General features: G+C 34.0%; 1 protein-coding gene across 1 annotated transcript in view; it reads left to right on the top strand.

The window, feature by feature from the left end:
• Positions 1-16,052, top strand: part of LOC128227425 (uncharacterized) — a 35,845-nt gene extending 19,793 nt beyond the window's left edge. Inside the window, exons 7-10 of the mRNA XM_052937954.1 lie at positions 2,210-2,281; positions 5,929-6,076; positions 6,584-6,656; positions 15,773-16,052. Coding sequence (XP_052793914.1) covers positions 2,210-2,281; positions 5,929-6,076; positions 6,584-6,656; positions 15,773-16,052 — 573 coding nt within the window. The remainder of the gene's footprint in view (positions 1-2,209; positions 2,282-5,928; positions 6,077-6,583; positions 6,657-15,772) is intronic.
• Positions 16,053-24,048: the final 7,996 nt, after the last annotated feature.

The following is a 24,048-nucleotide window of genomic DNA, read 5'->3' as shown; positions in this document are numbered from 1 at the left end:
CGTCATTTCGTTGACACTAACTAATGTCATGGTTTAACATTGTCTGTAAAATATATTTTGTGCAAACCGAATTGAGAGAAACCCCTATGGCTTTAATGGGTTAGTGTTTTGTATGTTTTGCTAACAATAGCTGATACGGTAGGAGTTTCGCTCATCATATTTATGAATTCACACACAAACAGGGGACAATATAAACGTTGAGTGAACTGTTGAATAATTAAACTTATATAAGAACAATATGAACAAATTCAAAATACAATGCATTAGCAACTTATTTCGACTAACCGAGTATAGTTTTTTCTAAAACCATGATATGAATAAGTCCAAATGAGTTGATAGCTTTTGGTATTGTCCTTGACATTAGTAAAGAAATTCGATGTCGTAGAAATGCAAATGCATCATTGCATAATAAAACGAGACATTCCTTTATTATTCTAATTGCACTGACTACGCAAGACAGTCCTATTAAATATTCCTATGTTTAATGCTTAACTGTAAGAAAATATGAATTATATAAATAAATTAAAATATGAAAAATATATAGTGCCCGAGATCTTCTATGCGCATTACATATTAAATTGAACTACAATGAAACATTATCCCCAAAATATATTTTTTGTGCAAGTACTGCTAAATTACCGCTATAATTTATTATTTTATTGTTGGTATTATATGCTGTGTTTACAGACATTTTATGTTGTGAGTTGGTTTTCACACCTCCTTTCAATTAAATATAAAAATAGATAATTTACCTGAAGTTCCCAAACATTAGTAATGCTAATACCTTTTAAAGTTTCATTTTAATATACCTTGAAAAAGGATCTTAATTTCAGAAACAAATGCTATCATATACATCGGTTACAACGGATCATAAACGGACATGACTGGACTTAATTCCTTTGGCCTTATTAGACCAAAAACTATCGAAATAGGCGTTACAAAGGCAGTTGAGCACACAGAATTTGATTTCCTTGTCACCGGCTAGTGTCAAGTATTTAAGAATTTAAATTCATTTCGGGGCGGCCATGATTTCGATCTTAAATGCCCCGTTAAAATTGCAATATCTTCATGGGTAAATTGCCATTGTGAGCGGGGCATTCTAGATCGCATTAAATGACCACTTAATTAATTTAAATCTTTATATGTTTTCTGTTGAGTTGCAGTTTTTTTCTCGAAGTCGGTACCGCCTTTTTTTAGCCGCATCACGCAAATGCATGTTTAATATTACGCAGAAAATAATCCTGTTATATTCTCTCGCTTTTTTGTTTTTATGTATCTTTGAAAAAATCTGCTTCTATGTATTATCTAATAACAGCTCCTACGTTTTTCAATGAATTTTGTAAGGCGCTGTGGGTTCGCACAAGGGAAAAACTTTAAATTAAAAAGATATTAAACGTTTTTATCCCATCCAAGTTCGTAAAACATTTGTTGTATTTTGACATTTTGCGTTTCCTTATGTCCAACTGTTCTTCTTTTGTAAGTTTACTACGTAATTGTATATAATTTAAAGTTTACCGCCACTCGAGTTGTACTCGTATCACCTTAATTTTCACGACAATGAGTAAAAATACTCCCAAAATAAATTAATGTTTAGAGTGAGCCAAGCCGGGTAAAGTAAACAACATTGTGCTGACAAATCGTTTTCCATCATTTTCATTCTTTGCTTGAAAATCCCCAACAAGTCTTGTCGATAAGGTTTTATACAAATCACTGACATTCTTTTATTCCTATGTCTTGAATTTCACAATGCAGTTAACTAATCAATGAACTCTAATAAAGAGGAAGAATTTTCTTGAATATGCAAATATCACGATTTTTGATATCGAAATATATGAACAGTGTTAAAAATGTAAGGAAATACAGATTTGCCGCCTCATCTGTATTGTTTTCAATGTTAACGCCAAATAAAAACGCCTCCGTATTAGTCTACACTGGTTTTAGTATACTAGCACAATTTCCTTAACTATATTCGCTTTTGCCTCCCTTTTGAAATTTAAAAACACATGCTGTTCCAGCGTATCAATAAATGGCGATTACTTTCTTGATACTACACTGCGTCCATTGTGATCAAAAAGGATAAAATTGAATTCAATTGCAAACGTTCCATTGGCCGCACAACGAAAATTGGCCCTGGCTGCATAACTGATAATGGACGATTCATGCAAATAACCGCGGGACTCGCTACTTACTTGTTTTCTCTATTTATCAGGCCTGTTTTGGGCAAACCAAGCATCATCCAGGACAACCTACGAGCATCAGATACGGATGTTTCAACTTTGAGGTAATCAGTAAAGTATATATATCCATAAACTCCTGATAACGATTAAGGGGATCTGTTTATGTACAAAATATTCTTTGCATGAGGTGGGTTAACATGACTTTGTCTCATAAAAAAGCATTAGTTCTGGAATATGATATCCCTACAACAAATTGTTTTATTATCATTTAAATTATTATTAGTAGTATCATTATTATTATTATTGTTATTATTGTTATTATTATTATTATTATTATTATTATTATTATTATTATTGCAAAAATATGAATTTCAAACGTCTTTGGCTCGTAATGCAATACAAATTCAATATTTTATATGTATGTGGTGTTATTCAATTTTAAATTCTAAAGAAAATTATTCTCTGTTTATCAGCGCATGATATGTTCAATTGACTATGTGGCCATGTCACGAGATTGTTACGTTACATTTGGATATCGCATTAAGTAAGAGTTCTATCAATATCTTAACGAAGCAATCCAAGGGTAAGTGTTCTTTGCATTCATATATTGAAATACATGTTGATCAATATTTTTTCTCCCAAAATGGAGATAACTACTCAGATAATATTAAAAGTAATTTAATATCACCAAACAAAGCAACCCGTTTAACGTGTGAAACATAGCCTTACAATCAAGTTAAGCGGTATTTGCACATCAAACTGAAGTTCCAGCGATCATTTTGAATTAATCGGTTAAGAAATATTTAATATCTAATAATTATATAGAGATATGTAATGTTGTGTTTTTGTCATCAGGTAAAGCCGAATAAGCTATTGGTGTTACAATGAAAACTTTCTCAAATTTTACTTTACTAGGTAATTGAAGGCAATTATAGGCATTAACTAATAGAAATACACCGATTTCTTTCATGTTTTGCTCATTGAAAGAACAACAGTGATATAAATCAATAAGATATTTTCACTGCAAATTTAGGAGAAAAAATATCAACTTTAAGAACTACTTTTAAAATCCATTGTAGTAACGTCCCATTGATTAAAACTAAACACTTCCTTTCTGAACCAGAAAATTTGAAATTTGAAATTGAATGTTCGAAAATTTGCTTTCATACAAAACAATGTGGTCTTCACTGTATACCTGGTTAATGAGCCGTCTTTAACCAAATCATACTGGTCTCTGACAATGACGGATGACTCAATACTCATGAATCATCGAACACACTCTAAAACTAATGAATCTTTTTTTATCCAATGATTATCCGCAAAAGATTTGCTTACATGTTCGACCTTTAAAATTTCCATTCAGTAGACGGTGCCGTAGGTTAAATATCATGTATTAATGACCTTTTTAATTTAAAAGTACTTCCGTGCATTAACTATTATTATTTGGAACATACATGAATTACTAATAGTTCATTGAAAAATGTTTATTAGATGTGCGCACTATATAATCAGTGAACAAAAAACTATTACAAAAACTATCAGTACACATTTTCTCCATGAACCTGGAATCGAAAAATGACGTCTACGTCATCAGCTATAAAACTGCGTAAGGGGCGTCCCAGGGGTAGCAGCGTAGAAAAAAAAAATAAAAAAAAAATAAGAATACATATGAAACTCTGCTGTAGGATAAAAGAAACAGAACAAATGTTGATTTCAGTGCAAGATCGCATTTAATTTTACTTGTAATCATTATGGCTTCGCCACTCGTGAAAATATGTTTTACGAGATCACTCGTAGAATGAATTGCCCTCTAACACTGAAACAACAAATATCAACTCTATAATATAGATAATAAAAAAGTAACACTCTTTTACTTTAAATATACTAGCAAGACAGTAGTAGAAAAGGCTTGTACTAATTTGCACCAGTGTCTGATGATATATGTGTGAAAAATGAAGTTTGTATTTACAAACGGATGCTTATTTTTTTGCCTATAATGTTCTTGCACGAGCAGTTAAAACTTGCTTACCATTATTATTAGTTATAAATGTATGTGAGCATAAATATTTGGTTTCTAAACTTAACCTAAGGTTCATATAAAAGATAACAAACACATTTATATTTAAATATAATACAACAGATTTTGTTGAATGGTTTCTCATTGTGTTACGAAATGTAGCTCCGTCTATTACAAACAATGAATGATATTTTCAATTCATGTGACATGCGATGGTTTCTTATTTTTCTAAACTTTAAGCACTTAAACAGCCGTATGTGAGAGAGAACGTACGCAAAAGTAAAAAAGGGCCTCTGACTTAACATTTTACATAACGATTATTTTTTCATATATATCATTTTTATCGATTTAATTTTTGAAAAAAAAAATGTTATGGTAAATAGCTTAAATAGACTACAGTAAGATATGTCCATAAATAGCCATAAACTTTTTTCTGTTCGAGATTGATTTTTTTATATATATATTTTTACATTAACTGAGCCATATAACAACTTACAATATATACAAACATTGTTCGATTTGATTGCAATCCTGAAAAGGCAGTTGGCAATAACAAACTCCTTTTTTATACAGTTTGAGCATTTCCTTTAGGTTTTAAAAAATATGCAATTCACAATATATATCTCAAGAACCAAGTGTTATGTCCCCTTTCTTAAACTGCTCTGTATTTCGGTCAAATGGACAGGAAGACTATTTTCCTTGTTTGTTTATTTGATTTTATCAAGGTTTATCCGCGCCTATTGGTTGCATTATGGCTTGACACCGCCGTAACGTCATCATGACTTAAATTGTGGTTAAGTGTTAAAAGTGGCATGACAGAAGTGACTGATATTCGCAGTAACATCCAGACATTAGAAGACTTGAAAAAAGAGTAATATACAAGAGATCCGGTTGAGATACCCTAGCTTTTTGCGAATAGATACCTTAGTTCTGTAACGTGCTCGGTGAAAAGTACCGATACATTGGATCTAACTTTCCTGGGTTGAACAAGTACTACATCTTTTCCCCAGTACAATCGTTAAAATGCCGAGCGTCAGTTAAGGGAGCTACTGTTATTGTATTACTTAAATCATTTGCACCAGGATTGCGCATATAAATGCATTTTTAAGAGGTATTAATATTTGAATTGCATATATGGTCTTGAGTTATACAATCAGGTCAAGAGTGGCCTGTTTTTTTAATTGCCCTCTGCGCCAAAACTTATGTAGGATTTTCCTTAATCAAATATTTGTTTCAGAAAGCAACAGGCAATTGTATAATATTAAGCAATTTGTCCAGAGAATATCTTAAGGCTAGTTATTTAGTTTGTAAATTAATACTTTATACCACCACTTCTCGGATTATTAAAATTAATTTCGCTTGTTGATAATTGTTCACAAGGGAAGTCGATAAATTTACTTTTTTGTCTCACATTTTCAGGGACAATATAAAATGACTAGGCTAAGTTTGCATATAAGTTAAATGGGCCGGCATTCATTTGCACGATTGTTATTGACAAGCTATGCTCCGCCTACTTGTTAACTCTACGTAACTTTATAGCCAAAGCTATAGAGAGCACTCTTATAAACTGCACAAAATAATAATTAGATGTCTTACCTTTGACCAAACCAAAATATAAACTTTTTTATCCAATTGCCTACATATATGTCAAAAATGGATATATAACTAGCATGTGAGTATGGCCAGGAGTCATTGGCAAACATTATTTTCTATCATTGCACATGTATGTTGCAGTTATGCCGCGATGTGATGAAAACGGCATTTGACGATTTAACCCGATGCCTTGCACAAAATGCCAATTGTGATACTGATCATTCGGGAGTCTGTAACGTTTGCTGTAGAGGTGCAAGCTGTAACTATGGTGATTGTCATGAGATAAGACGTAAGTCGTTCACTGTCGTGTGAAATTAAGAACATCATGGAGTGGCCATGTCCTCTTTTTTATAATGATTCTTGTTTCTATTCTACTAAAAACTTTTATTGACTATAAAGTTCAGCGCTATAAGTTCCGTTTTTTGTTCTTTGCTCTGTATCCGATGTTGTAATGCATGACTGAATAGTTGAAATTAAGAAATAAATATTGTCAAAGATTTTCTTATTTGTATGTTTACCTTTAACTATTTTCAATTCAATTAATTGCTTTGGTATATTTGTATGTTTTCTGCACAATCACTAAACCGCAGTGTGGGAATAACATCTCTAACTGCACGTATTTAATTCAGAAAATTGTTTCAAGTTCATCCAATGAATCGATAATATATTTGGATATCGAAGGATGTAAAAGAAAATGTATTATCTAATGCATTGCCTTATGGCACGAGGAACAAGTATGCTTTCATCCCCGATATGTGAATGAACAATCCGATTAACAGTCATACATGCTTTCCAGAGCGACTGTTTGACGAGTACAATCGTGGTGTGTTTAGTTTGGACAACCTGGAGTCCACGTCAGATGTAGCAGGGTAATACATGCGGAGCGGACTTTTAGACAGTGAGGTCGCCGTTCAGACTACTGTGAAATGCATTGCGTGTATTGCAATACATTGAAGTAAGGTTATGTTCTCACCGGTGGTTTTTGTTTCTGATGTATTATAATATCTGAAGACACTCTCATGAGCCTTATTGTGTCACACATAAAGGCCTAGTTTGAGGAAAGTCTGGCTTGCATATTACCAGCCACCCAAAGCTTATTTGTCCCCCTGGGATGCCACAATTTCCGTGTAAATGTTTATTGGCTAATTGCTATTTAGGTGTTTTTTTCATAATTAAATACGCACCGGTTGTTCAATGAATTATCAAATCAATGGTCCGAGATCTGAGGGATGGTTAAGGCAATAAGCATTAGGGCCAATTAACAAACGACTGAAATATTAGATATTGTTTGTGCTTTTTTCATTGGGATGGGAGGGGTGCTACTTATGGAAGTGTTAATCAATGCATTTGACGTTTTGCTTGAACAACACTTGCGGTAACTAAAGGTAACTTTAGTAGGATATAACTGTTGATATGCAATGAGGTCGATTAAATGTATCAGATACCTTTAAATTGTACTGTACAGTAAGCTTTATTTCGTCACAGTAGGAACTTCTAATTATGCTTTGTAAAAAGAACAGAGTATAAGCCGATATAAAGAGATGTGACGAAACAAGGACAACGTGGTATCGCGCACAAAAATAAATGAAGCGTTTACTGTGCAAATCTGTGCCGATTTAGGTTGTATCTTCGGACATTACCATCAGTTCACATGTGCTTGACTGACATGGTGTGATTTACATTTATGTTTTAATAGATGCTTCCGAAATCTTATAAATCGAAATTAAACAGTAGGCACGAAACCCCTACATGTCTATGCCAGTTGTTTATATCTTTACTTTTATCTGAAAATCAAAAACTTTCATAACTCCCCAGACTTAACCGTTTTGCAATACAGAATAGCGATAATCTACGGTACCCCGAATTTTGGATACACACATTGATTTAATTAAATCATGTACCCATACGAAAGTCAGCTGATGTTTAAATAAATAGGTATTGCGACTTTACCCCGGCATATCATAAGTATTTATCATGACTGCTCGGGTAAGATAGGTTCATCCAAACCCGAGCGTAGTTTTTTTTGCGGAAACGAGGTACACTGCGCGAGGGTTTTGCCATGGTAGATGCTTTTATTTCGCACCTCAATTATATATATATAAAAGGTCTCTCTTTCTTTGCCGGAACTCACTGTTGTGCGGAGTGAAAATAATTTGCGTATTGATATGTGATGATTTGTGGTTATCATAGATATGCTTGCACTTTGTGTACAACGTGAAAAACATTGTGGATGCCATTTGAACTAGAAATGAGTTATTTGGAATTCAAATATTACCACAAGACAAGGTTTCTATGGTGCTACAAGGGACAGTTTAAAACAAGAATGAAACTTGCGTGAAGACAATAATAAGTAACCCCATACGTGTACTTCCTTTATCTTTGCCCGCGTGCAAGATAAAAATATTCCAGCATTGGCAAATATTTTGATCTACTTATATTGGGTGAAAGAAGACTTTTTCTCATTGAATGTAAGTTTTATATACAGGTGTGCTTATTAAAGGTTCTTGGTGTGCAAACATGGTTTGAAGGACACGAACTGAAAATGTTTAATAAAATCAATTGCTATTTAGCTTTGAGGGTTCATATTTAGCAAGCATGATTCATATATCAGTTGCAACATGTGAAACTTTTAAGAGTGAGTTGGGCAGTTTTTACAAAAGAAGGTTCTATCAGATATTAAATCAAGAAGCATTTACAATTTTCCGGAAATTTCTGAATTTCTGTGGTTTATTATTTGTCAATGTTGCAACAGACCTTTTTTCTGTTTAATACATATGTGTTGCCACTTAACCCGGCTTTTGCAAATGCATAGATCAATACAGGTCTTGATTTGTAACAGAGAAGTACAAAACTGTGCAAAAATCAGTAGTTGCAATGACATTAGCTAGCGCTTAACTAAAACAAAAACTAACATGAAACTAAAATAGTTATTTTAAACATATTTTATTGCATGACGATACATTCACACATTATATGATTATGATAACAACATAGAAACACAAAACAGTGCAATTTAACAAAGCTTACGTTCATATAAAAAGGACATGCAAAAGGATTGGGCCACGAGTTTTATCAACATCAGTTACGGCCCTTTCCCACTAAAATAGTTAATTTTATAAACAGAATAAAGTAAACATAATATGTATAATCATTTCAGCAAAATTGATTCTCCTTGTGTTTTTCCCCTGATTGTAAAGTTCCGGGAAACTCGTAAAAAACAATTTCTGATAGCAATCATTACTGCAGGGCTAATTATTACAATTAGGAAGTGACTAGTCGGTGTTCTTTTTTGTTATTTTGTAAATCGATTTCATACATTTTATGAACTCCCTTTAGATACATGAAAAGAGATTATAAACAACATAAATATATTGTCCCTACACAGTTATGTATATCCTTGTAAAAAGCAAACCGAAACATTCAAAATGGAGTTTGTTCTTATTTTTTATATATTTTCACTCGAAACCAAGTATAATAGTTTTTGTAAACAGTATGAAGACAATGAGCGATTGAAACTTCTGAAGTGCTATTAAATGCATGAGTTTAGATATAATCATGCAAGACTCTGATCACAAAGTTACACCGACAATTTTTAAAAACCAAGAATTTTCATCTATACACTTTGGAAACGGTTTTAAATGTCACAACACTGAAAAATTAAAAACAAGTAATTCAACATACCTGAATACACTAGAAAAACGTAAATTGGATGACCGTAACCACATGCATTGATAAAACTACGCAATCACGCGTAAGAGCAAATCAATGCGGAAAAAAATAACAATCAAAACTACATCAAGTAAATTTAACATGTCCTGAAAGATTTGTAGACTGTCGGCTGAAAGTCATTTGGAAAGCGGTATTATAGAAACGCGACTAGTCGCTGGATGCGGCACATTGAACATAAATACATTAATACACACTGCCTGCGTAGCAACCGAACTATTTACGTGAATGTGGGGTGTCAAGTACATGCATATGCATTTTTAAAGCGTTATTGCGTTTTTCATGACAAAATAGTGCATGATATTTATAGTATGTTTGTAATTTGATGAGTTTAATTGAAAAAAATAATGTAAATATCGCATTTACATACGAAGACATTTTACTCTACAAAGAATAGTTTGCTGCGCCATATTTTTTTAACCCGTGTGCGATATCCCAGCATTCAAAACTGAACTTATCAAGAAAATATCTTATGAATGAAAGCTTTTCATAAATAATTCATACGCGGTTTTTAATGCCGTTACAGAGTCCGTAATTGTAAAATAGCTTTTACGTTTCCATTGAAATTTATTCAGCAGCAATCGAACCAATTTCAAGCAATCATTTATCAGTGTGGTATCAATTAGTATGCCGAAACTGGAAGTGTTTGCGATAATTATTCGGATTCAAACTATCACAGCGTGTCAATGTGATGTACAGTCATTCTGTACAAATACGTGTAGTTTTTGCAGTTATGGCGGTGTCCGTTGGTTATGAGGAAATGAAGTTGATCTTTACTTCAAACACCATCGTCTACAAAGTAACCAAACCGTATGTAGTGCCATTGCTTTATCAACAGTCGAAGCAAAAATAACATCAATGTATGCGTTTTAAAAGGATAAATTTTGATGAAGACAATCCAGAAATGACCAGAAGTGATTGATTTCGGACACGAAGGTAAAAACTAACTACAAAATATACATCAGGTTACTTCTTTCAAATCACAAATGATTATTTTGCTATGCTCTAAACAGTTTATAACTTAATGCTTAGTACCAGGATGCGGTCTAGGATGCCTTCCTTATATTTATGATTGAGAATGCTTCTTCAAATTCATGTTTTGCTTACAACTGGTTTCTCAGTCCTATACCTGCACTCTGAAAGAAAGGATTTATAGATATTTCAGAAATTATTTTTTTTGCTGGAAAAGAACTTGACACTCTCCCGGACTGATGCGACATGGATTCCTTGAAGAAAATGGTGCAAAAATTCTAAGTGACAGAAATTTCTTAGTAGAAACGCGACATTATATGACAAATACTCCAACTTGGCAATGAACATGGAACTCTTAAAAAGATTCATATAAGAAAAATGACATTGTTTGATTGTAACCACTGTTTGATAAAATTACTAAGATCTGGCATGGCAGTATACCCAGTGCGGCGGATATGAAAACCAAAAAATAGACCAGGTACATCCAGCTTGTAAACCCCCAAGCGTTGAAATTGACCCATGTACCGATAAGGTATTATAACCATGCTCTAATACAGTGCCATGTATTAATATCAATGCTTGCAGCAGCGAGTTATAAATTCAGAATTGGCGTTTTTTGTCCTCACCATACATGGTTGAGGACCACTAGCCGATGCAACACAAAGCATTGTTTAATTTTCCATTACAGTGCAGTATTTATTGCCGTCGCGTTCATTACACGACGTCTTCTAAATGAATATAATGAATAGGAAATACATTTCAAAAGCTTTGTCTTAAACGTTTGAATCTGTTTATTGAAAACCTTAGTTAGGCGTTTCTTTTGAAAACTTCTACAAAGTTAAGTGTTTTCATTTTCCTAAGATCACATATCAAGTTTAATTGCAAAAACAATAAAACAGTTGTTGAAATGTACTTTAATAATTGCGATTTGAGATTTCATGTATATAATTGTCCCAGTATGTATTATTTGAAATAATAGAAATACCATATACTTTTATGATACTTCTTTAACTCTTTCTGACGTTGATTCAAACTTCTACGTCATAACATAAATTCAAGTACGTCTCAAGTACGCCATTCAGTGTCTAGCCATAGTGTCAGGCTCAACGTTTAAACGTTACATACGTAATGCTTGATGTTAAATGAACTCTGAAACAAGCAAATCAAATGTATTAATTATTAATGTCTTTCGTTCAAATATGTTGCGGTATAATTTCTTTAAAAAAATAAAAATTATTATACATACAATTTCAATACATTTGTGCCAAAGTAAATATAATGACACAAGATAAAGTTATTTACTACAATACCTTAAATCGTTGTCATTGCGATAGGCGATAGTACAGCTTAGTATGTATTTTACACAATGATTTTCCATTACATACATTTTATTGGATCATTTAAAGAATTATTTTTTATATAACGTGGTTTTTCTTATCTGTACGTCAACAAATGTCCTGGCATCAATAGTCAAGACGATGATGGATTCCAGATATGAAAATAATAACAACGCATGTAACAAAACGGGATCACCGAAACTGAACAAAACGGAGTAAGTTGACGTTTCAGTAAAATGTCGAATGTTTAATACACATACTATAACATAGAGATTGATAAATTGTTTACGATCGAATGCTTCACGTCGTAGTATGAGTTTGCATCGCTGTTGTCTACGATGTGGTTGACTTCAAGGTATCCAGACTAAACAATCCCTGTTTATATTCTTCAAACAGGCGACCTGCACGTGGGATGAAATATCGATAGTTTTTTCTATATGCATATTTCAATTCAGCTTTTTACATTTGCTTTTACGCATCGAAATATAACTTAAACGCTCTCCATTTCGTAGTATATATGATTTGTACTGATAACTGATAAGACGCTCAAGAGGAATAAGACCGCTCTCGAAAATTGTCCATTTTGATTAAGAAAATAATATAATGAATCCCGGTCCAGAGGCATTTGATTGCGCTGGTTATCATGTGACTAGTATATCACTCCATTGGTCTAACATTTATGGTTATTTATATAACATTGCTACGGCGTCACGTCAATAAATAATATGTAGTAAATATGCTTCAATTTTTTTACACATCCCTGTAAGGATGGAAATTGGTTAATTAAAATAATTTGGATTGAAAAATAATAGAAACTTCACTTCCATGAATACTGTTTGACTAAACAATGAATAAACATTGCCATATCTGATGTTGTCTGAAATAATTTAGATATATTTTATATATTATATGCCAAATAAAATACTTCTATATATGTCTGTATTCTTATTTGTGGAATACGTTACCGGTCGGTTATCGATTAAAAGATTCTGCAATCGAAAATCGGCGACCGCGGTCGTTAACAAACTATTTTTGATGGAACCCGATAGTGTCCGATCATTTTATTGCAATTTCAGGTAAACAAAGGTAGTGGAAAGTCGAAATTTTAAAATTGTAAAAATAAAAATGTTTGTTTTGATAAAACGTTGTTGATGAATAATAATACCTACGTTAGTGGGGTATCCATATACATTGAACCTATTTACCAAATAGGTAAACTGACAAAAAAAGAAAGAAAAACATGCAAGTATTGTCGAAATCCTTTTATAACACATACATACGTTTTATCTGATCGCAACTATCGTGGTTGCAACCGTTATCTCTGCAGCAGACATTGCAAACGCCATTATTGTTCTGTGCACAATCAGTCTTCCCGGCACATCTCTCTAGATCTTCGAAGGCAAACCTCATTAGAACTTTGCATGTCTGCAAAATGAAACACGTACCACTAAATATGTGTTTTATACTTATTACTTTATCGTACGCTTTCCGACGGTAAATAGGGATGTATTATAATAAAAACAAACTTTGTTTCAGTGTAAGATTACAATTTTTTTTAACAAGTGACCACGAAACTAAATTATAAATGTTGATGTTCACTCTGTGAAATGTAATGCGCTTTTACACTGAAACAAACAATTATCCTCAGTATACGAAATACTTACAGACTTTCAAGCAAAACTGCAAGCTATGAGGGTTTACTCTCAGAAACAATTGTCAGTCATGGGAATGTTCATTTGGGTTTCCAAAATCATATGTGTATGCATATATACATGTATATTTCAAAAGGACTGTATATTTATATGTCGATTTAAGGAATCCGACTCACTAATAAGCTATTCTCAAATAGTTCCATTAACCTAGATATTCAATTGGGATGCCTTTAGAACCCTGACAAGTATAGTATGATTGCACAGTTTCTCATACTGATTTCATTACTTATATGTAAATCATGAAAGTAATTCATACATAAAGGTATGTCTGTATAATTTCTCTTTATGTCAACTGAAATGTGACGTAAATAACATGCATATTTCAATAGTTTATGGCTAATAGTTCGTTATTTCATATTCAATGAAAAGTATTCATTTTTCTTTTTCTGCACAAAAACGGTTTAAAATTACTCAAAACTAATATGGGGTTGCCAGGCGAAGAAATATCGAATATCTTTAAACGAACATGTAAAACGGTTGCCATTCTAGGACAATACTGAAAACATTGGTGTAGTAAAGTTTAGTTCTAGGTTTGTACCTGTCTGTCGTACAAATGTATTACCTCAACGTTTTGGCATCCAGATCTAAACGTCAGGGGACCGTCGAAGTGGTAGCGATTAGTAGCAAAGCATGTCTAGAATATAAGAGAATGTCTAACATATGCAATTTAAAGCAACAGAAGACATGTTCATTACATAACACAACAGGTTCTTGTGGAATTTAGTGAGGATGGCCCCGGCTCTGGCGCTGTCCATACCGTCTGGTGCCAAAGATGTATAGGGTTATGGGTGCCGAGAGGAATGTTAAATTTAGGTCACACTACCATCTATGCCATGCACGTCGCTGATTATGAGTCAGTTTTGTCTAATTTGCACTACGAGTGAGTGTTTTCTTTAGATGAAATGTGACCAGCTATAATTGTTGCCGTGGAAGGCCAGTTGTCCACATACTTAGTTCAAAGAACCAGTCAACTTTTGTGTAAGCTGAAAACGTGGAAAGAATGTGGCATATGGCCTTTCGTTCTGCTTCCGCTGAAGGGTTTGGAAGGAATTTATCACATGTGAAAGCCAACGTTGCTGTACAACACTCTTCGGGAATCGGAAATTGACAAAACCAAAGCTTACTCGTCTCTGCTTCTGTATTATTGTAGAGGAAGTAAAATTCGAACGAATAAAAGCTAGTTTCAAAGCAACAGGTCCAAGAAATGTATTGAGGTTCACGGACTGATAAGGATCAGTCGAACTTGAGTGTGGGATATTAAGGTCAAGTGTATAAATTTGATTACTGGTAAATGTTTAATAGGCAGCTAGGTGGGCTAGCTAAGATCCAGTTTGATACGTTTATTTCAGGTGACCCGCGATCGATTCATTCAATCTATAAATCAAGGAACCAGCAATCATTTGACTTCATTTTTTGCTTGATGTATTTTAAATCATAATTTTTATCATTTGGTACTAGATAATTAAAGGACTCACATTTACGTTTACGAACAGCGAATATGTGGCCAGGTAAAGGCCCAATAAAAAATAGTATTCAAGAAGAAAGTAGAAAGCAGCCATGGCAATCAATTTAGATTTAAGGCTTTAGAACGTTCGATTTCTCAATCATGGCGAACAGAGAGGAACATGTCACAACGGTACGTGAATTTACTGAAAAAAAACACGTTTTCTATCGTTGAAGCCCGTTTTTCCTAGAGTTTGACTTTCAAATTTGTCATTATAACAGTTAGTAAATATATTCTAAAATTATTTACTATATATATGTGCAATAAAAGCGGCATAGACATATGTTAAATAACTGCATCTTGGAAAAGACTTATATTAACGTTGTGACAAAGACATTGTGTTACTTATTGCATCACGGGATATGTATATAGCGACAATGTAAAGAAAATTATACCTTCACTATTAACCATAATTTCATGTATATATGTACGTTGTAACGAATGATATATGTTAACATATTTCATTATGGATCATGAATATATGTACATTGTAACACATGATACATGTTTACTAATTGAATTGTGGGATATGTATATCGTTGAAATGTAACGGAGGATATATGTTTTGAATTGCTACTTGGAATAAGTATATGTTTAGATAGCTACAACTTCCACTACCACTACGACTCCCACTACCACTCCCACAACTACTATCACTACCACTACCACTGCAGCTTCTACTACAACTACCACTACGACTAAAACAACCACTACGCCTACCACTACCAATGCAGCTACCAAAACCACTATCACTTTAACTACAACTCCCACAATCTCTACCACTACCACTACAACTGCAACTTCAACTACAACTACCACTACGACAACAGCAACCACTACGCCTACCACTACCACTTCCATTACCATAACCATTGCCACTACAACTACCACTACCAAATACAAATATTACTTACACTACAACAACCACTACCACAACGTCTACAACTACAACTACTACTGCGACTTCACCAGACATTTCCACTACAAGTACAACTACAACAACCACTACCATAACCACTATCATTATAAGTACCACCACAACTACTACTACGACTTCATTCACAACCACTTGAACTGACACTACCACCACCACTTTGACTACCACTACAGCTACCGCCACCACTGCCTTTACTTCAACCACTACAACTATCACTTCCACTACGACCACAACTACCACTCAAACAACATATACAATTACCAAAACCACTAAAATAACCACAACCACTAAGATTTCAACTACTACAACCACTACAACTACCATAAGCACTACTACATCTGCCATTTCCACTTCCACTACCACAAGTACTACTACCTTCCAGTACAACTTAAAAGGTATAACTTTAAAGTTGTAGTTTCATTATCGTTGCTATAATTTTTAAAGAAAGAAAGAAAGTCAAAAGGTATCGGAATACGTTAAAATACGAACTTATGAAACAGAGGTCATTTTATTCTAGATACTCTCGAGAAATCTGCTTGTATATGGATATTTTCACCCAAACACCGTTTAAGTCGCTTTCTAGTGTTTCTGAATTAGACAAACTTTGGAACAGCTTATACAAATACAAAAATCCCTCATAATTATAGCATTTACCTGTAAAGACATATGCTAGGTGTGGGGCTCAAACCACGATCCTTTCACTATATCTTGCCTTTCAAGTCATCGGCAAGAAAAGAAGCATGATTCAAATAGATTTTGTTTTTGTTTTACAAAACAACGAGCGATTACTGAGTATAAAGTTACCTTAAGGGCCTTCCACAGTGCAAAAGTGGGTTGGAAAGGCCAAAAATTAAAACGGTTCATGCTTTAATTATTTTTGCGAACGGTTTTTTTTCGAGATTTCAACAAATCTTTTTCGAGAGTTAAACAAACACTCTTTGAGATATGTTTTTGGGTAGTAAAGAATTGGTCAAATTTAACGGAAGAATAATTTATCAGATTTCGGCTAAAAAAGCATACACAAATTTCGGAAAAGTCTTTCGATACTTTGTTTTTGTGTCAAAATGCCAAAGACTAGCCAATCAACAATGTCTTGTGGTTTCTTGATGATAAAACTTCAAATAAGAAAGATATTCAATGGAATAATGAAAAACCGTGTATTAATCCATTTCCTGTTTACAAAAATGCGAATATATTTCTTAAAATAGCTTCAATCACCACAAAGCCTCATGACATTGTTGTTTGGTAGTTATGACAATTTGGACACAAAAACATAATTATTTTTGTGTTTTAACCTTTCCAGAAGAAAATGTTTATGCTTTTTGATTTGAAATCTGATAAAATCTTGTTTAAAAAAACCCTGCTCAACTCCTTATTATATGAACTGATATTTCAGGAAATTGGCGATGTAAATATTTCCTTATTTTGTTGTTAATTTCTTCGAATTTGATCGAGTCCGAGTCGGTTTTCACGCTTCATGCGTAAATAAACATGCAGTTTAAAGCACTCTCATCCGTCGCTTGTGAGTGAGATAAAAATGTATTTGACAAGCTATGTCGTAAAGAGAAATAGACTAGATCCTCCATACCGTTGCTTCCTGTCCTCAATACGATCATGGGATTATCGCAGCTTCGATATGCTTTTTCAAGAAGTTTGTTACATTGTAAACTCTTCTTTGTATTACCTACCAGTTGTAATTTTACTTCTTGTAAGTTTCAATTTCCGACCACGAATTTATTTTTTAGTGTCATTTTTCTAACTTTCTGTCTCCTTTACTTATGTATAAGTATATTTCCGTGACGCAATCAATCATATCTTGTTTTATATATCGGGCCGGTGACCCATTGAATACAAACAGTTAAAATGTATCATCGAAATGTATCATTGAAATGTATAGTGAAATAAAATGTATACATTACACCTCGTTTCAGCTTTTGGAAATATCATTATGTATACATGAATACTAAACGTTGCTCGAGAACTTTATTTCCTCCATAAATCAAAGTTCTATTATATATTTTAATCATGGCATTACAACAATTGGTAAGAAATATACGGTTTATATTCATGTATGTATAGGCAATTCGCTAAATGGTCCCTACTCAAGTATTTTGTACAAACCTCAAATCTATTACATGTTGTAAATGTGACGCATTGATTCGGATCCCTCACGTCACCTTGATTGCCGGCTACAGTCGAATCACAATGGTAGCACTGGGAAATATCTGGAATAAAAGACAATGGCATGCCGCACAAGCGTAGGGGCTTCGGGAAAACCAAAGAACATCCTACACAGCGCAAAAACATGAAGCGATCTTATTTAGTCAATGATTTGTCACAATCGCCTATGGCGGGATCAGTAGTCAAAATATCAAAAAAGAACCCTGGGTAGAGGCCCAAGGTTAGGGTCCGTTCGACACTTAACGAGAGACACAAACATACAAACACATCAAACAGACCAGACGACACTTAACGAGAGACACAAACATACAAACACATCAAACAGACCAGACGACACTTAAAGAGAGACACAAACATACAAACTCATCAAACAGACTAGACACAAGGTTGGGGTCCGTACGACACTTAACGAGAGACACAAACATACAAACTCATCAAACAGACCAGACACAAGGTTGGGGTCCGTGCGACACTTAACGAGAGACACAAACATACAAACACATCAAACAGACCAGACGACACTTAACGAGAGACACAAACTCATCAAACAGACCAGACACAAGGTTGGGGTCCGTACGACACTTAACGAGAGACACAAACATACAAACTCATCAAACAGACCAGACACAAGGTTGGGGTCCGTGCGACACTTAACGAGAGACACAAACATACAAATACATCAAACAGACCAGACACAAGGTTGGGGTCCGTACGACACTTAACGAGAGACACAAACATACAAACACATCAAACAGACCAGACACAAGGTTAGGGTCCGTACGACACTTTACGAGAGACACAAACATACAAACACATCAAACAGACCAGACACAAGGTTGGGGTCCGTACGACACTTAACGAGAGACACAAACATACAAACACATCAAACAGACCAGACGACACTTAACGAGAGACACAAACATACAAACACATCAAACAGACCAGGCACACATCAAAACAACTTTATCATTTCATGGTTGGATCACTGCGCTGTAGCAGTCAGTGAAACGCGAGTCCAAACAAACTTGATTTCATATGAAAAGAATCCTTTACCGTAAAATTTCTTTCATTTGCAAAACAATGATTCAAACACAAATTGGCTGAACGTTCGTATTCTCTCTGTTAGTTATTTTACTCGTTTAAACGGAATTATGGTATATACTAATAGACTTACTTTGCATTCCACAAAGGCGAGAGTTGCAATCTGCACTGCTGTCACAACATCTGTCGTACAGTATTTTGAAAATTATTAACAGGGCCACAAAGCAAACGCCATCGCTCGCCTGTTTCTTATATTTAGATATACATTGAAGATAGTATCATTCGATTCCTGTACATATTATCCTTAAAGCTGCACTCTCACAGATATACCATTTTTACAACTTTCTTATGTTTTGTGTTGGAAAACACTTCTTGCGTGAATATCTGCAATCCAATGATGTAAGATTGCTGACAAAAAATTAGATTCAATTTTTCATATTTCCGTTCGAAAATTAAAGTTTTATGGCTAACGGTTTAAGAAAAATGCATAAAACATAAATTTTTGAACCTTTATATAAATATCTGCGATTTAATTTTTGTCACCGGTCTTATATAACTGGTTCCATGGATTTTCGCAAAACATTGGCTCGTTGCATGACAAAAAATGACAAAGTTGTCAAAACGTTCAGTCTGTGAGAGTGCTGCTTTAAGTCTTGATTTAACATATGCAAATAATAGCTTTTAACCTTTGAAAAGTAAAAAATGTCCACCTCCAAGACTTTTAAAACTAATTTCTATGACTTTCACTTAATATTTGAGCCAACGGTTATAAAACAGTTATGTTAGTCATCAAAAGCATTGTACATCAATGATTTTATCTTTGTTTAACAACATTAATTTAAGTCCCCGTTTGCAGAAACGTTGTTGGACTGAATTTAACTAATTATGTTAACTAACTCTAATAGTATTGAAACGAACGGTGTCCTGTTAGGCGCAATATTGGTGTCCTTGTAAAATGTAATAAGAAAGCAAATTTATATTATGTTTAGGCTTTTCGATTATATCTGATTTTTATGTTTGTTTGTGTGTTTGGATTCCATATTCCCTACAAAAGACGAACGTGTGACAATAGTCACAGAAAATAATCCACGACATCAGAGCTAGTATTCAATATTGATATTTTTCTCACCATTAGAAATGTCTCAGTTATTCCATTCAGCATATTGGGTCAGTTAAATAAAGAGATCAATCAAATCACGTAGTTTCTAAGTTCCACCCGCTGAGTAGTAAGGTTCAAGTTCAATGTAAGTTACTTTTTGAATTCAAGTTCAATGTACGTTGCTTATAGAATACGGCCCCAGCGCGCTTTTATCTAATTGGAAGTTAATTCATCTTCCATGGGAGTAATAACCAGATATCCAGGTCCGGCTGATTTCAAGAAATATTGTCTGTACGACTCGTTTGGCTTGATAAGCATTTTTATGTCACGTGATGATATGAACATGTAAAGCAGATACGATTAATAAAACGTTTCTCAGATCTATTACAGCGATCATCTTTTAATATAAGCACTCTTCAATGGTGGTGCAACTATTGCTACAAATAATAAACATAATTCAATTGTAAGCATGTACTAGTCATGAATGAAAGTCAATGCCGAAGAAATGACAGATATGACAGATATGTCAAAAATAGGGACAAAGTAGTAAAGATGCGTCTAACTTTCAAGAATAAAACATCAACCTTACTACTCAGCGTGTGGAATACAGATAAAACACATAAACAAAATCAAATGTATTCGAAAAGCTTAAACATATTATCCGACATTACATGCATGAAAGTGGCATTCCAGATATAAACATTGAACAATTGCAGTATATATATATGTGCCAAGGTGAAGCGGATATCTTTGTATATTAATGATGGAAATAGATTTATGAATATTAACTGAATTTTCACTAACAATTTGAATGACTCATTCAACGTTTTTGTACAAGTAACAATAGCTGTCATGTCACGTGAGATATGCCCCCGTTTGGGCTTTGTCGGACGGAGAGCCATATTAAGAGTGCAATATATATTTTTTGTATAACATATATTGATCCAATAACGCAACAATATTTTCCTTTTGAATTAAAAGTTTGTGGAGAAATTTAGGGTTATCATCAGTATTCCTGCAAATTTGAGGATAGTAGGGCCAAACATACTGTAGCTTTCAAATGGAAAATAGTTTTGTGCTAAAGGTCATTGCGATCGTGACATTTGACATACTGGCCGCTAACAAGTGGGAGTCATCTGCTGTCCATGACCATCCTCCCTGCTGAGTTTGAGGATAGTACAGCGAAGCATATGCTAATTATTAATCGGGCATGTTTTTATGTTTAATTCACCACACATGACCATTGACCTACTGACCTTAAAAAGGAACATCGGTCATCTGCTGGTCACAAATAGCCTCCCTCATAAGTATGAAGACCTTAGGACCAAGAATATTCTTGTAATCAAAAATACAAGTTTTTGCTGCGATATTGGCCTTTGACCTACTGGCATCATTATATATTTTGTTACAGTATCTGCTGTTCATTACATACAGACCAACCTGCCTACCAAGTTTGAGGTATATATAGGGCAAGCTTTTTATGTTCAAGTCATTTGACAAAATAACATCAAAATGAATAGGGGTCATCTGCTGATCAAGACCCACCTCGCTGCCAAGGTTGAGGATCATGGGACAATAACTTGTTATCAATAACACAAGCTTTTTATGACATAGTTCAGAGCGACAATGGTCTTTGACCTACTGACATTCAAATATATTGATGTCAACGGCTGGTCATGGCCAACCTCCTTTCCAAGTTTGTGAATCGTAGAACAAAGCATAACCTTAATAATAGGACAAGGCTTTGTATCTGGAATTACCCAGACGGTGTTCTTAAAACCACTGACCTCCAAATCAATAGAGAACCATAGGGCCAATCAATCGCTTTATCGTCATTTAAGTACTTACTCAGAACATGCTATCACCTCACCCGCCAACTGTCGCTTTCCAATCACATTAGTCGAGGGTCTGCATTGCTTAAATAACAGAGCGAATTTGACGTTTGAGAGGACAAATAACGAACATGATTTGCAAAACTTCCAAAACAATTGTACAAAAGCAATAAATTTGTATGTATTTTTCTATCATTAATCCCGAACGTGCCAAGAAACTCAGCCTGCCTAATTTGAGTTATCTAGTGTCTTATTAAAAGTGTCAACAATTATAAAGTTCCTTACCTGAACATACTTTTGAGTCCAGTTTTAAGTTCAAGATAATACTCAAAATTGTTTTGCTATAAGGTTTAACACAATCATTTAAGCCATTTGAGCCATTGAACAAAAGCACAAATAACAGTAAAAAAGTGATCCACCATCTGTTATCAGTCTCTTTTTAACGTATAACTCCATTAATATCCTAGAGAAATTTGCTAGAGAAACATCGTGTTCATGAATTAATAATGCGGTGAAATCTGGACGTTTGATTTAACGCCTGATACACACATAAGGCAATACGGACATGGAACTAAAAATTTAATATTAGTATTCATACATTACGAAGTTTCGCTGTCCTATTTTCGCACCGTATATTATGTAGAGCAATCGAAATAAAATAAGGTAGTTTCTGACCATACACTTCAAAACACCCGCTATAAACCTACAATACCACGCGTCAATGCTTCGTACAAACTGAGGTGTTCGGCCGATATTCATGGAGAATCTTATATCCTTTCCTAACCTAAGTTGTCCTCCTTAATAAAGTATCCCTCTTATCATATTAAATTACTTTGTGATATATGAAGTACATTGTTTTCAAAGATTTTATTAACAATTGATACTTAAGACTCTTTTCTCTAAATTTGACGATGAAACTTTAAGGAGCTTAAATCAAGATAAGAAATGACTTTAAAGTTTTGTGAATACCGGCCCTTGTCTCTTTATACATTAGGTGTGTGCGTTGTGCAATAATGAAGGTAAATGGGTTTTTTAAATGTTGTGAATGGTTTGGGCTAAAAAAATATAACTTAAATATCCTACCTGTCGTGAACGACATCCAGCTCTATACACGGTTTCCGCATTTTGAGTGATAACTTCGTCTATGTAGCATTCCTTCAAAACAGAAAAGGGGTCAAACAAAGTCAGGACAATCGATGCATAATCAAGATTATATCCGCGTTGAAATATTGGTGTTGAATTTGCCGGATTTTGCTTTGCATGTTACTCAAATGAGTTTAGGCGTAATGTAACTTTAACGCACCTCTATGCGTTTATCACATACTACACTCGTGGTGCACGTGTCCAGCGACCTCGCGTTCAGACATCGGCGACACCATAATACGTCTTCTGCAGGTATTGAAGCCAGCACTGGAACATACAGGAAGTGAAAAGATTAATCGCATGTGTAATATTAATTCTGTGTATGTTGTTGCAGTGTTCAATATGCGTGAAAAAGACTAATTATTTGACGCTTTCAACGACGCGTGTGTTTGCTTTTACAGCACACACCTTTATATGACATCTCTTTGTTTATAGTTTCGTTTCTTTCATGTATTACAACCAACACTGGAACAGGTCAGTCTAATTTCCATTTAGGGTATACGAACATAAAGTTATGGACAATTTGGCTGAACTAATAGAATTCAATTCTTTATTTAAACTATCCAAAGAGTAATATGGAATAATAAATTATGGAAACAAAATGAAAATACATTATTTTATAAAGGATGGTTCCGTAAAGGTATAAAATTGTTTGAACATATATACGATTACAGAACCCACTCTTGCTACAAATTTGATGAAATTAGATTTTTATATGATATTCATGAACAAGATTTCTTAAAGTACCTAACACTTATTAACTCTATACCAGCAGCC

The sequence above is a fragment of the Mya arenaria genome, chromosome 1 (assembly GCF_026914265.1).
Source record: "Mya arenaria isolate MELC-2E11 chromosome 1, ASM2691426v1".
Lineage (NCBI taxonomy): Eukaryota > Metazoa > Mollusca > Bivalvia > Myida > Myidae > Mya > Mya arenaria.
The sequence above is the reverse complement of the archived record's forward strand: the minus strand, read 5'-3'. Positions and strand labels throughout refer to the sequence as shown.